The sequence below is a fragment of the Podarcis tiliguerta genome (genome assembly GCF_965153285.1).
Source record: "Podarcis tiliguerta genome assembly, chromosome: 17".
Lineage (NCBI taxonomy): Eukaryota > Metazoa > Chordata > Lepidosauria > Squamata > Lacertidae > Podarcis > Podarcis tiliguerta.
Genome location: NC_139550.1, coordinates 10379864 through 10392851, shown reverse-complemented (window position 1 = coordinate 10392851; position 12988 = coordinate 10379864). Strand labels below are relative to the sequence as shown.

Here is a 12988-nt window from a genome sequence, read left to right as displayed (position 1 = left end):
TAAAATTGATTTAAAAAAATAATTTGAAATAGTGAGGGCTGTGTTCACCGTAGCGCTAAGCAGATTGCTCTGTCAGCACAGGGATTTCTTCTTATGCAACTGAACGGTCTCCAACTTTCTTTCCCTTACACATCCTGCAGGTCCCCCATTCGCACAGAACAGATTTTTTTTTGGGGGGGGGAGAGCAGGGAATCCCCTTGTGCTAATCCTTGTACTAGGATAAAAACATAGTTTGACTAGAACTCTCCTTCCTCAAATTCATTTCAGCACTCATTTACATATTGCAGTACAAAGTAAATTTTTTGTGTGCCTAACTAATCTCTAGGAACAATTTTTAATTTCAGTAGATTTTTATTTAACGCTACATCTGCCCAGCTAAAATGAATGTTGCGCTAGTTTGTGCACTTATTTATTAAGGGAGGACTTGGTCAGCTGAGATTGGGGCCAATGTTTTGATCCTTTTGAGATTTTGCGGCTTCTAAAAAGTTGAAGGCACAGAGAGACTTGGGGCTCATCCATGCTTGCTCCTGGCTCACCGCTTTGCCCTGGGGGAACCCATTTTTTAGTGCTGAATCAGAGCCAATGTCAACTGGGATTTCTCTGGATTGACATTGGCTCCAATTTATCACTAAAGAGGGATAAATTTCCCAGGGAAAGTGGCAGGGCAAGGGCAAAACCTTTCTTCCGGTGTCTAGAAAGCATGGGATAAGCAGAAAGCTACATGGAGCCATGCTTTCTAGTGGTAAATCAGGTCCTGTCAAAGAGAGTCGCTAGTATTGGGACTTTAGGTCCTTGAGACAAATCCACTTTTTAAGTTTGTGGTGGTCCATCCCCGTCCCCCCCTCCCACTTTCTCTTTTCAAGCCTGTAAAGTATGGATAACTTTTTAATTACAAGCTACAGACAGCTTTTTAATTACATAAATATCATTTGGAAGAATCAGTGACCTCATATTGTGCAGTTGCCCCAGCAGTAGCTTCATCCCATATAATAAGTTCATTTCGTGTGTCAGTTTATAATATTATGAAATTTTTTAACATTAAAAATTCACCACCAGGGCCACATTAGTGCTTTTTTATGCTTGTTCAATAGGCTCCATTGATGTCTTGGGAGCTGAACGCTATGATGCAATCAAGAGCTGCAGGCAGGAATGCCAAGAGTTATTCCTGTTGGTATCTATTACATGTCACTGCAGGAGGCCTTGTGGGAATCTGAGCTATAGCTTCTAGATAGCCTTTGGTTGTAGAGTTCATTTCAAAGTCACAGATGTTCTCTGAAAGTTCAGGAGCTAGACAGTCTGTTTACAGAGTCTCATTTAAATTCGGAAGATAACTTTACTAGCTATTGTTGAACTTCCCAGTGAAGGACATCAGTGCTTAGTCCATGCTACCAGATGCTTACCATCTGGGTTTCCTTCCTTGCAAACATGGGACTGGAACCCTGCAGGGAAAAGCTGTTTTGAAGGAGAAAGTTTCACTGGGAGAGACCAAAAGTGAATCTAGTTCAGCATTCTGTTTCCAGAAGTTTGGGTACTTCTGCAAAGCTTACCAGTGAAACAGTAAGTCTACAAGGGCTTCCTCTGTTGTTTGTCCCCAGCATCTGGTGATCTGTCAGGGCTAATAGTGCTTTCCTCCACGAATTTGGTTGTGCTAGCCTAGTACATGTTGTACAGTCAAACCTTGATTGTCAAATGTAATCTGTTCCGGAAGCCTGTTCGGCTTCCGAAATATTCAACAATCGAGGCATGGCTTCTGATTGGCTGCAGGAGCTTCCTGCACTCGAGCGGAAGCCTCATTGGACGTTCGGCTTCCGAAAAACGTTCAAAACCCGAAGCACTTACTGCTGGGTTTTTGGCATTCAGGAGCCAAAAAGTCGGCGTTTGGGAACTGAGGTTTGACTGTACCTATTTCCCCTAACAACCAGTTGTAGGCACCCTGAGCCAAAAGTGGATCTCATCTAAGTCTCCCTGTACTTCCAATTAACTGCCTCTACCTGATAAGATGGGGATCAGGTCACCCCCTCTTTTATAGAGAATGTTTCATTGAGACCCTCCAAATACTTACAAGGCATTCACAAGTATTTAAAAAGGACAGTCTACTTTAATAAGGCAACCTCAAATCCCTGGGCCATGTAGTATTGTGGCAGCAGGTATAGAGTCTATCATGAGCTCCAGCACAAATGATAGTGGCAGCACTAGCATTTAAATGTATAACAGGATTTCCAGAGTTTTCTGAGAACTGAGCAAGACCCATCGCTTCTTACAGCAACCTCAAATTGCCTAGAAAACAGGGAGAAAAATCAGGATAGGAAAGAGAATGATTTGGGTGCCCGTGCTGCTGTGGTTGCAGAATGTCACACACAACAATGGGCCATTAAATCTTCCTCGGTTATTGTAAAATACTTCAAAGCACGATGCATAGGACAGCAGTTGCTAACCTCCAGTTCAGGGGCCTGATCCAGCCTCCCAAGCACCTTCCCCCTTCTGGAGGAAGACCCCACCGATTTGGTGGTGGCAAAAATATATATATTTAAAAGTAGGCATAGTCCTAGGATGGGCAGAGCAGATACACAATGCCCACCTACTGGGCCATCAGATCCATCATTTGATGAGTAGAGGGGCGACAGTAACTTCATCCTGATCATCAGCTGACCTTCCTAGGTGAGCTGAGGAAGAGGAGCTATATTCTTGTATGTGTTATATGCCTACGTATCAGAAAGAGTGGAGGTCACCACAACCGTTACTGGCATTTGGCTACCCTGGAAGGCTAGCCAGGGGTGAATGTGGCCCTCGGGTAAAAAAAGGTTAGACACCACCACCACCTGTCGTAAGAAAACAGGAAAAGGATTCATGTAAGTGTCTACCCAAGGAAGATTTTAAATTTACATAGGGTAGATAACTTCTAGCCCAAAGTGGAGTCCTTTGAGCAAATTGTCTATAAAGATACAGCTGCCTTTGTCATATGGCTGATCTTCACAAAGGTGTTTTCCCCTCCTCCTTTTTTAAAATTCTCTACTTACAACATGGCAGTGTTTGAGGGGGAAAGCAAGTTGAAAGCTCACATGGATCTTTGGATTCTGGCCAGTATGTGGGTTTGCATTTATTGGACATAAACATCATTAGCAACATTTACTCCAATTATTAGTGAGATAATGATTCACCTCGGGCATTTTTTACAAAGCCTACCCTCCAGGTAATGATTACATAAGTTTGAGTAGGTATGGCATTCAATAAGTATGTAATTTGTCTTCTCTGTTGCTAGAAATAGCCCTTATTCCACAACACAATTTTTAAAAAGAACTTTGTAGTTTCTCTGTGTTTGCTGAGGTTAGACAATTGTTATATATGCAGTAGGGTTAGGGAAATTTCTCAAATAATTTAGATGCGGTATCAAAGCATGGTTCACTTATTTGAATTGCTGCTTCTTGTTCCATTGCGATCTGTAGGAATAAAAAAGATTCAAGCCGGAGAGCACTTTTGATATAGATCAGAAAAAAGATCAGTATAACTGAATTCAGTGCGTGCCAATAGAGCCTTTGAGAAAGGCCATACCTTTATCCTTCAGTATCAGGCTAGAGCTTCTATTAATCTGAGCTCTAAAGAGACCCAATCCTTTGGCCATTTTCTGTTGTTGTGAAGATCCAGGATTCTGGACTACTTTATTAATGGCAAGGCCTGAAAACAAGCACCCATCCCTTTTAAAATCCTTTATACTTGGTGTAATGGCCTCATTTCTGCATTTCCTAGCAGTCTTCACAGTATCTTCCAAGCACACAGGAAATGACCCACTCCCCTCCCTCCTAGTGCTCCTATCTACCAGGAATAGATTGGAAACAATCTCCCAGTTCTCACCTTTTCTTCCACCTACCTGAATGTTTGAAAGGTGCCAGTGGCCTGTTATCCCAGGTACTTCTCTTCACCTGTGTGGAACCTGCCAAGTACCAAATTCTGCCTCTAGAAGTGTGCCTAGTTCCAAATAACAGATTGGGGGAATCTCCTATCAACCCACCTCCTTAGTTGCAAAGGGTTCAAACTGGGAATTACTCCATGGGGAAAAATGGATGGATCCTTGCTTCCTGCAAGCAAGTTTAAGGTTCTATTGTAATACTAGGGTTAAACCAGAGATGGGGGCAGGGGCACACATGCAAGCCCCACTCGCAACACCCCTAGATATTACTTCTGGTAAATGAGCCACCATAGCCGCTAGAGAGTCATGAAAATTTGTGTCCCGGGCTTTTTAGACTCATCTACCCATGTAAGGGACACGGATGGTGCTGTGGTCTAAACCACAGAGCCTAGGGCTTGCCAATTAGAAGGTCAGTGGTTAAAATCCCCGCAATGGGGTGAGCTCCTGTTGCTTGGTCCCTGTTCCTGCCAACCTAGCAGTTTGAAAGCACGCCAGGGCAAGTAGATAAATAGGTACCACTCTGGCGGGGAGGTAAGCACTGTTCTGCTTTGCCAGAAGCGGCTTAGTCATGCTGGCCACATGACCCGGAAGCTGTACACCGGCTCCCTTGGCCAGTAAAGGGAGATGAGTGTCGCAGCCCCAGAGTCGTTCACGACTAGACCTAATGGTCAGGGGTCCCTTTACCCATGTACCTTCTGAAACCACAGGGGCTTGTTGGTCGTTGGATGTGAAATATATTGCCATTATTTTCAGCTCTCCTACCCCACTATAGCAGTCTCTTTTCTCATGAAGCTCCTATTGGCCAAGCAGGTTTTCAGAACTATTTATTTATTAACATGGGACTCTAATCCTGCTGGCAGATTGAACACTGGGAAAATGGGTTGCCAGGAACATCCGCCCCATGTCTTTTCTCATTGCCCATTCCCAAGGGAAACTTGCAAAGTAGAAGCAGCAGCCACGGGCTAATATTACATGGGGGTATAGTACAACATTTTGTTTCTCTGTTGCATTTATTCCAATGCTAAAACTATTGGTTTGAAATAAGCAATTAAAATTCAAGGCTAGGTCCTTACCGGTGAGAGTTCTTTGTCTAGTTGTGTCAGGAAACTATTCTGCAAGCGAGAGCTCCCTCTTCATGGTTGATATGTAGTTGATTAATCTAATTTCCCTTGGGGCTGGACACAAGGTCCCATTTTCCAAGCTTTTTTGATTCAATTAGCTCTCAACAAAGCATGAGGTTTCTCAAACAAGATACTCAATAGAGATGGTGTAATCTGTTACTATACAAGTTACCAAAGAAATCTATACCACTATCACCTACATGAGATAATCCAAGAGACTTGCTTTATAAATAGAATACTCCTTCACACTGCTATACATTAAAGGATTAAGACTGATAACAGTTCAACCCTGTTTAAATTCTTTGACTTCAATAATTTAATCACTTTCCGGTAGTTAAGTTTCTTAACCAATTTTAATTTCTTGTAAGTACTCAATAGAGACTGCTTCCACTACAGCTATAAGAAGAGTTCTTGTAATGCACCTGAGGCATCTATTTTCCAGATTAGTGGCCTGAAACGTAAAAGTCTAGTAGAAGCACAGTTAATACAAAAATTGTTTTTTCCTGACATCTTTGTTTCATTCTAGATAGTCATGATCTATGACGCTTCATACAGAAATTTATAGAATGGCAAAATCCCTTTGCAAAACACATTTCCCCTGATGCTTCTTGGTGCAATTAGTATTTTTTGTAAAGTTGGTCTTTCAAAGCTTCTGAGAAATGTGCTGATAGTTTCTGTATTGTTTTTCAGGTTCGTGTAGTTCTGCTGAACTGGTGTGCTTGGTTTTTGAGAATGAAAAAACCTGGCGAGAGCTTAAGACCCCTTTCTTGCAAATACAGCCACTCTAGACACCAGTCAAGCGTCAGCAGCGTAGAAATGAACGTCTTACCAGGACACCAATCTAGCAATGGCAACGTGATCTACAGCTACCAGGTCATGGAAAACCCTTGCTGCCCACAGAACAGTGATATGAGCGATAAGGGTGGAAAAGGTCCCAGTTCTTCACCTGAAGATGCCGAGCTTACTCAAAGGAAAGTTTTAATGGACACTATCCCAGTGATTGTGAAAATCCTGGAAGAAGTTCAGTTCATTGCAGCCCGTTTCCGAAAACAGGACGAAGGGGAAGAAATCTGCAGTGAATGGAAGTTTGCTGCTGCTGTCATAGACAGATTGTGCCTCGTGGCGTTTTCACTCTTTGCCATCATCTGCACGCTCACAATACTAATGTCTGCTCCAAATTTCATTGAAGCTGTTACAAAAGATTTTACATAAGGATCTCAGAAACCAACAGAAAACTCCCAAAGGTTATTGGGGAATTACGAATTGATGCCATTAATTTTGTTAAACAATGAGATTTTAAAATTGGGAAGCGCACTTTGTGTGCCGACTTCAATAAAGGAAAGGAGTTGGAATGAATTTCAGCACCCAGTTGTCTCCCCCAATATTAGAGATTACAAGGTACAGGATTAAAGTACCTGGCTCTGTTACTTGTTTTGTAAACAGTGTCCTCTCCCTGTACTTGTGGTCATGATCTCTGATAAATATTAGATGAAACCTGATATACGACATATGCGTTGCCAAGTAATTAGTCAAGTATAAGTGCTACTAGGAAAACACTAGTGAACATTTTGCTGCATTTGTAAACCATTCCTTAAACACGTTATTTGCTGTCATTTCCTTAAACACGTTATGTGTCATTTTCAATATCTTTGTTTGCATCTTGACGCAAAGTTCATCTATGGTAATGTATCACTTTTGCCTTGAATGATATTGCGGTTTGCCAAATAAATGGCGAGTTTTAGCTTTTATCACCATTGTGATGGCCTGAAATATTTATCCAGTTTGCCCTGGGAATATCTTCAAAATGTTTTTCAGTGTCCAACATACTCATAGGAATAACAACTTATCACCTTTCCCTAAGTGAAGCATTAAAGCCGCAAATGTGTTTGTATACATAATCAAATTTCATTAAATTGTATTGGTCTAATGCTTATTTATTCTAGCCTGTTAGGATGTACATAGTCCCAAACGTTTAGAAAGCATTATGGGTATCACTTGCTGGATTGAGAATGATCGTTATAATCAGGTGCATGTTCAGGTAGGCATCTGAATGTGTATCTGAGCAAAGGTTTGGATGCACATGAAATGCCCTTGTGTAAGGAACTATTTGTCATAGACTGCAATGTGTAAGGGAGCATTCAGATGACCTATAAGTCCATTAAGATGGTGGAGAGCTCTACTGCTGAAAGCTATAACTACTGCAGGGGAGAGCAATCCAAACCCATGATCTGCAGTACCTAGGAGAGGAGGTTGGTCCCTGACTCCACTGGTTCTGCTTGTGGGGAGCCCAGTGGTGAGAAGCACCCCAAGGTGGTATTCCTGCCACTGGAACACCCCAGAATGGATCCTGAGCCAGCCCTACTGATGTCATGTGGCAACAATGGGTCCAAGTTGGGCCTCTTTGATGTGCCAGCCTTTAAACTGGCACAGGCATGGGGCATTTCCTCTTCTCCTCCCCCTGCTTTCCATTCTGGCCAGTGTGAATGGCAGGGCAGTACCGGTGCTCCTCAATCCAGCCCTGCCACTACCAGGCAGAGGTCAGGACTGCAGCCTAAAATACTTTCTCATGACATCAGTCACCTGATAAGGGCTTCTGATGACCAGATACTGATGTGGCAACTGTCATCATCATATGATGAGTTGACACTACTTATGCCATGTGTCATCTATACAGGGAAGAACAAAGTTTATACAAACGCGAGTACAGTAAAGGAGTTTGTTATTATTGGATCTATTGTAGAATGTAACATTTCCCAACTTTTTTGCAAGCTGCCAAGTCATATTGAAAATGGAGACAAGCAAGCATTGCTTATTTCCTTCCCCTCCCAATAACTATTATGGTGTGCACGTGTGTGTGAAAAGGAAACGTTTATTGCATAAATTTTTCAGACAAAATGGAATTAGCCATTCAATTGCCGATTGCAACATTTTTTTTCTTAGAAACTTTTCCCATTATAAGCAATTTGCATTCGCAAAGAAACCAAGATATAAAAGCTTACAGCACAGGATTCACAATGTTATCCCTTTGATGCAAAGCATTTTTCTTCATTTGAAACATGCACATACTATAGGAGTAGGCTTAAAAAAAGGTACTACCGATGCATAAAATATTGAAGCAGTAAATGAAAAGCAAAGGAGAGCAGTGGGAAATGAACACTACATCCAACTTATTCATGAAGTCTAATGCAAATAAAAAATCAATTGAAAGGGAGGAACAGTTCTGACAGTGTGGTTATATAGCATACCAATGCGATGAGCACGACGCTGATGTAACTTTACAACTCTGCACCTGCCATATGGTGCAAGCACAATGCAGACTTATGCTGGTGGACAGCAACCATGTCCCAACTATTCGTTCAGCTGGCAAAGCAACGCAGAGCCTTTGGAGATCCAATAGTCACTTGGCCTTTTGGAAGGCAATAAGACGGTGACCACAAAATTGGTGGAATGACCTAATTCAAAAAGTAACAAGAACTTTGTTACCATGTGCCCACTGGCTCTAAAGCTAGTAACCATTAAAACCTGTATAAAGTATAGTACGTGAAATCTGGAATAAGTAGTTCAACTCAGTTATTCCATTAAGACTGAATGCAACCTGAATATAAGGGCTAGGATACCAACAGACCTGATTCTCCCACCCACATTTTCCGCCCCCTTCCATCTTCTTACCAGTGGTCTTCCCTCCACTCCCTGGCAGTGGTGTGCTTTGGTGGCAAACTGCAAAAGGGCAGGCTCCCTCCTTCCCCTCTTTGGTGCCTGGGGCCTTGCATAGCTGTGCATAAGGCCAAGGCGGTCTCTGGGGCATGCAGTTTTCCCAGGGGCTGGTGCAACACCAGAAGCCCCTCCTTTCCCTGCTATGGCTTGTCTGCAAACTTCCCAGGGAAACCGACAATATTTGGGTGTCCCTGGGAAAGCACGTTTCCTGGCATTCTGGAAACCAGGGAAAGTGGCAAAAGGGGCATACACAGAGGTAAATGCAGCCTAATCTCACTCCCACCGTGGCCACAGCAGCCACAGAGGAGAAGGGGTGGGAAGAGAGCACAGTGGCAGTCAGGGAGGTCTGTTTCCTTGCCACGAGAGCGGCCACGGTGGCAGCAATTGCCAACTAAGAGAGTTTAGGATATGAAGCTCACTAAACTTTATTATGAGAAAATGTAGGTCACATGCTTTTGACCATAGCTGCCAGCCCCAATTTTGATCGAGCTGAGAAGCTCACCCTAATATTTTAAATTACTTAAGAGCCATGGTCTACTTGTAATAGCTTAGATGACTTCATGTCTGGAGTGTCCACACATACAGATTTTTCTTACTATATACAAAACTAATTTAAAGTATATGCTTCCCATCATTTTCATAAAAGAAGCAGTTACCTGTGGTGGACAGTGTTCCTGCTCTTGCTCCCGTTTTATAGAGTGGCGCATGATACAGAGACGGGTCTGGCTCATAATTCTGATGCGGCTCAAAATGCACTACCGGCAACACTGGGTTCATTTGCCTAGGCAAGGCATCTTCGATGACCATCTCTTCATCGTCCCAGCGACTGGCATCCATAAACATGCCATGGACCAACACACCATCTTCAGGAGAGGGCAGCTGAAAGAAGTATCAAGAGGTTGGGGGGGGGGGGAAACCCACACAACTCAAGTCTAGTAGCCAACAAAAATAAACTTAATCATCAAAGCTGATCTCACTATTCACCTCTTGGCAATAACATGGTCCCTTTTTTGTAAGAACTTACACATTTCTTTATTATATACAGGGTGAGTCTTTTAAAAGAGGCCCCATGGAGCATGTGTACTCTGTGTCCATGGGGCCTCTTTTAAAGGACTCACCCTGTATGTGTATATATATGTGTGTATATGTATATATGTATATATATAGACACACACACACACATATATATATAACCTCTAAGTAGTTCACAATTAATAGAAAACTATCATTAAGAACTAGGAGCTAAAAACAATTAAAATCAACAGCAGACTAAAAAGAGATTGAAACACTTCAACATATGCATAGATAAGGTGACCCCGTATATAAACTGGTCCCAAGCCAATTGGGCTTTGTATACCAGTAACAACACCTTGAACCTGACCCAGTAACAAACTGGCAGCCAGCGCAGATCCCTGAGCAGAGGTGTCATATGCTAATAGGGTCTCGCTCCTCTCGGCAACATTCTGCACTAACTGCATTTCCCAGGTCAAGTGCAAGGGGAGTCTGGGATGGCTCACAAAGATATAATACATGGACTCTCCTTCACTGGAGATTTTTAAGCATAGTTCTGATAGCCATCTGTCAATGATTCTTTAGTTGCAATGTCTGCATTGCAGGAGGTTGGACTTAATGACTTTTGGGGTTCCTTTCCAACTTTACAATTCCACTAAGAACACCCTATATCTGGCCCCATTCTTCCTATTCGTCCTATTCCTTGTATTCTTACTACTGGGATCACACGTAGGGCCCCCTCCCCCGTATTTCTTGTGATAAATTGGGGGGAAGCAACAGGAATTTAAATTACACTAGATAAATTCTGTTGTTCTTTAAATATAATTCTGAGGATTAGTGATGCTGGAGAAATCCATTGTAAATATCCTATTACATCAATTTCCTTTAGTCTGCCCACTTGACCCCCACTGTGGCACAGACAAGCGTCTGTTGTGAAAGCTATTCAACTTAGTTCTCAGCAACATTTTTTTTTTAAAAAAAACACCATGCACACATCATAGGAAAAATAAATATGCAAATTGCTTTGAGATATATTTTAATTGCTTTTCTTGTTTCTGAAGTGTTGTTTCTTGCCAAGGCAGCCTATATGCACTAAAACTGCAGTCTTAAGCATGTCTACCAATAGGTAAATCCCACGGAATTCAGTGAGGCTTAATCCCAGGTAAATGGGGGTAGGATATGAACCTTAACCTGATTCCTGTTGTGAATTTTCAAAAACAATAGAAAGCATCAATCATTTTTTTCCCCCACATGGAAAAGAAGTGATCACTTTAGTTGCCTTTGGATTTTATCTGTACTCCTCAGTTAAAATTCTACCCTTTGGGACAAACTGGGGATAACCATCTGGACATGACTGCTCATTTTAGACCCTCTATGTGTTTTAAAATTAAAATTCCTTTCCCCAAACAAGTTTATACTAATGGTGAAATCAAGGCAGCATGAGTCGTCTTCTTCTTTGGCGATCACTCATAGCCAAGTAAGATTGTCTTCCATGAACATGATCTTAACAGTGAGGCAGCATGAGTGGCTACAATCCCAAACCTATTTACATGGGAGCAAGCACAGATGAATTCAGTGGGACTTACTTCTAAGCAGATATGATTAGGTTTGCAGCTATAGTTCAGGCATTGACTACGTCATTAACTTGTGTGACAAAGCCTCATTGTTTTTGCTGCAAAAGACTATTCACTAATTTTTAAATGGAACACACAGAGTGAATGTAAGTATCTGCTGATGGCTGAGATATATATATATTTCCACATCAGTGGTGACAAAACAAAACACCGACTTGTGAAAATTCCAGATGAAAGTGTGAATGAATATCAAAACAGATTGAGGTATGTTCTGCAGACCCAGAATAATATATTCTTTCTGTGTAAACGGATATTGTTCACAAACACAGGAACTTAAGTACCTCAGCATCCATTGGCAAGTCGTGTCCAAACGGACAAAACTTCGAAGCTTCTGCAACTTGCATTTGATCTCGATAGACAGGGATCATGTTATAACTAAAGCTAAGCTCATCAATTGGCAAGTTATATTTTCGAGCGTGATTCTGAAGAGTACCTGAAAAATATAAGAGGGACACGTTTTAAAAGCAACAACAGTAATTATTCATGGAGAGAGTAACTAGAATTTGGGATAGCATTCACAGAAAAGAAAAGCATTGGCACATTTATTACTAGAAACCAAACCAAAATAATAGCTGATTGTTTAATTTCCATACTTTCAAACATTTTTCAAAGAACACTGAACCATTATAAAGCACTATGCTGAAATGAAGATGAAAGCATACTATTTTGGAACAGAACACATAAATGCTTATTATGGCTTATTAGTTCACTCAGAATCGCTGCATTCACATTTTTATTTAATTTTCTTATTACTTTTAAAATTCAGAACACAAAATACAATAAAGAATCATTCATATTAACATTAGAATTCAAAGACAATTCAAATGGAGACATTATTTTCCTGCTTGTTCTATATACGAATCTCCAATTCAAATAAGAGGATATGTGTTGCATTTAGCTAACTTTTGCCCAGAATAGATCCTTTAAAATTAATTGGGCCTACATTAGTAAGGGGCACTAATTTCAATGACTCTGCTCTGAGTAAATGTTAGTTGAATACAATTATACAAGTGCAAAGAAACAGTCTCTCTCACACACATTTGTTGTTGGATAGGAATCCAATGTACCCGAGTGTTCCATTTTAACAAATAAAATCTAACTGATCAGCTGTTAGGATTCCTCTGCAAAAGTTTGATGGAGTCACTCTCTTCCCCACTACCTACGTCAGAAAAAGACTATAATTGGCACATCCTTGACTGCTCCATGCAGTCTTTAGGGACTTCCTCTGCAAAAGTTTGTTTGTACTTCCGCAAATCGTCTTGATGTTTCCTCAAATCTGCGGGTACCTCCTGAGCTATATATGTGTGGTACTGTTTTGATGCAGTCAGTATGCCAGAATATCAGAAACAGAGGGAATAGTGAATATTACCTGTCAAAAATCCTTGTGGAAAAAAGAATCCAGAGATCCAGAATGATTTAGGCTTGCCTCTTTTGAGCCAGAACTAGGAAAACACACACAACAGATGATAGATATACTAGGTGTGAAATCTGACATTCCATTTAACTCGCTAAAACTACGGATTCACCTCAGCTCATTTGCATTGATGGACAGCAGAAATAGGTTTAGCTAGAATTCTGGTCCTCCATCTAACTGGATATGACTT

General features: G+C 41.4%; 2 protein-coding genes across 3 annotated transcripts in view; one reads left to right on the top strand and one right to left on the bottom strand.

The window, feature by feature from the left end:
• The window catches only part of LOC310667552 (neuronal acetylcholine receptor subunit alpha-7-like), a 107985-nt gene extending 100521 nt beyond the window's left edge, over window positions 1-7464 (top strand). Inside the window, exon 10 of the mRNA XM_083420188.1 lies at window positions 5716-7464. Within this exon, the coding sequence (XP_083276314.1) occupies window positions 5716-6237 (522 nt within the window). The 3' untranslated portion in view covers window positions 6238-7464. The remainder of the gene's footprint in view (window positions 1-5715) is intronic.
• A 412-nt stretch (window positions 7465-7876) lies between these two features.
• DNAH6 (dynein axonemal heavy chain 6) overlaps window positions 7877-12988 on the bottom strand; it is a 124075-nt gene continuing 118963 nt past the window's right edge. For both annotated transcript variants that reach the window (XM_083419152.1, XM_083419153.1), the window contains 4 exons: window positions 12754-12826; window positions 11666-11817; window positions 9396-9618; window positions 7877-8477 (listed from right to left, as the gene is read on the bottom strand). In XM_083419152.1, the coding sequence (XP_083275278.1) occupies window positions 8374-8477; window positions 9396-9618; window positions 11666-11817; window positions 12754-12826 (552 nt within the window). In that variant the 3' untranslated portion in view covers window positions 7877-8373. The remainder of the gene's footprint in view (window positions 8478-9395; window positions 9619-11665; window positions 11818-12753; window positions 12827-12988) is intronic.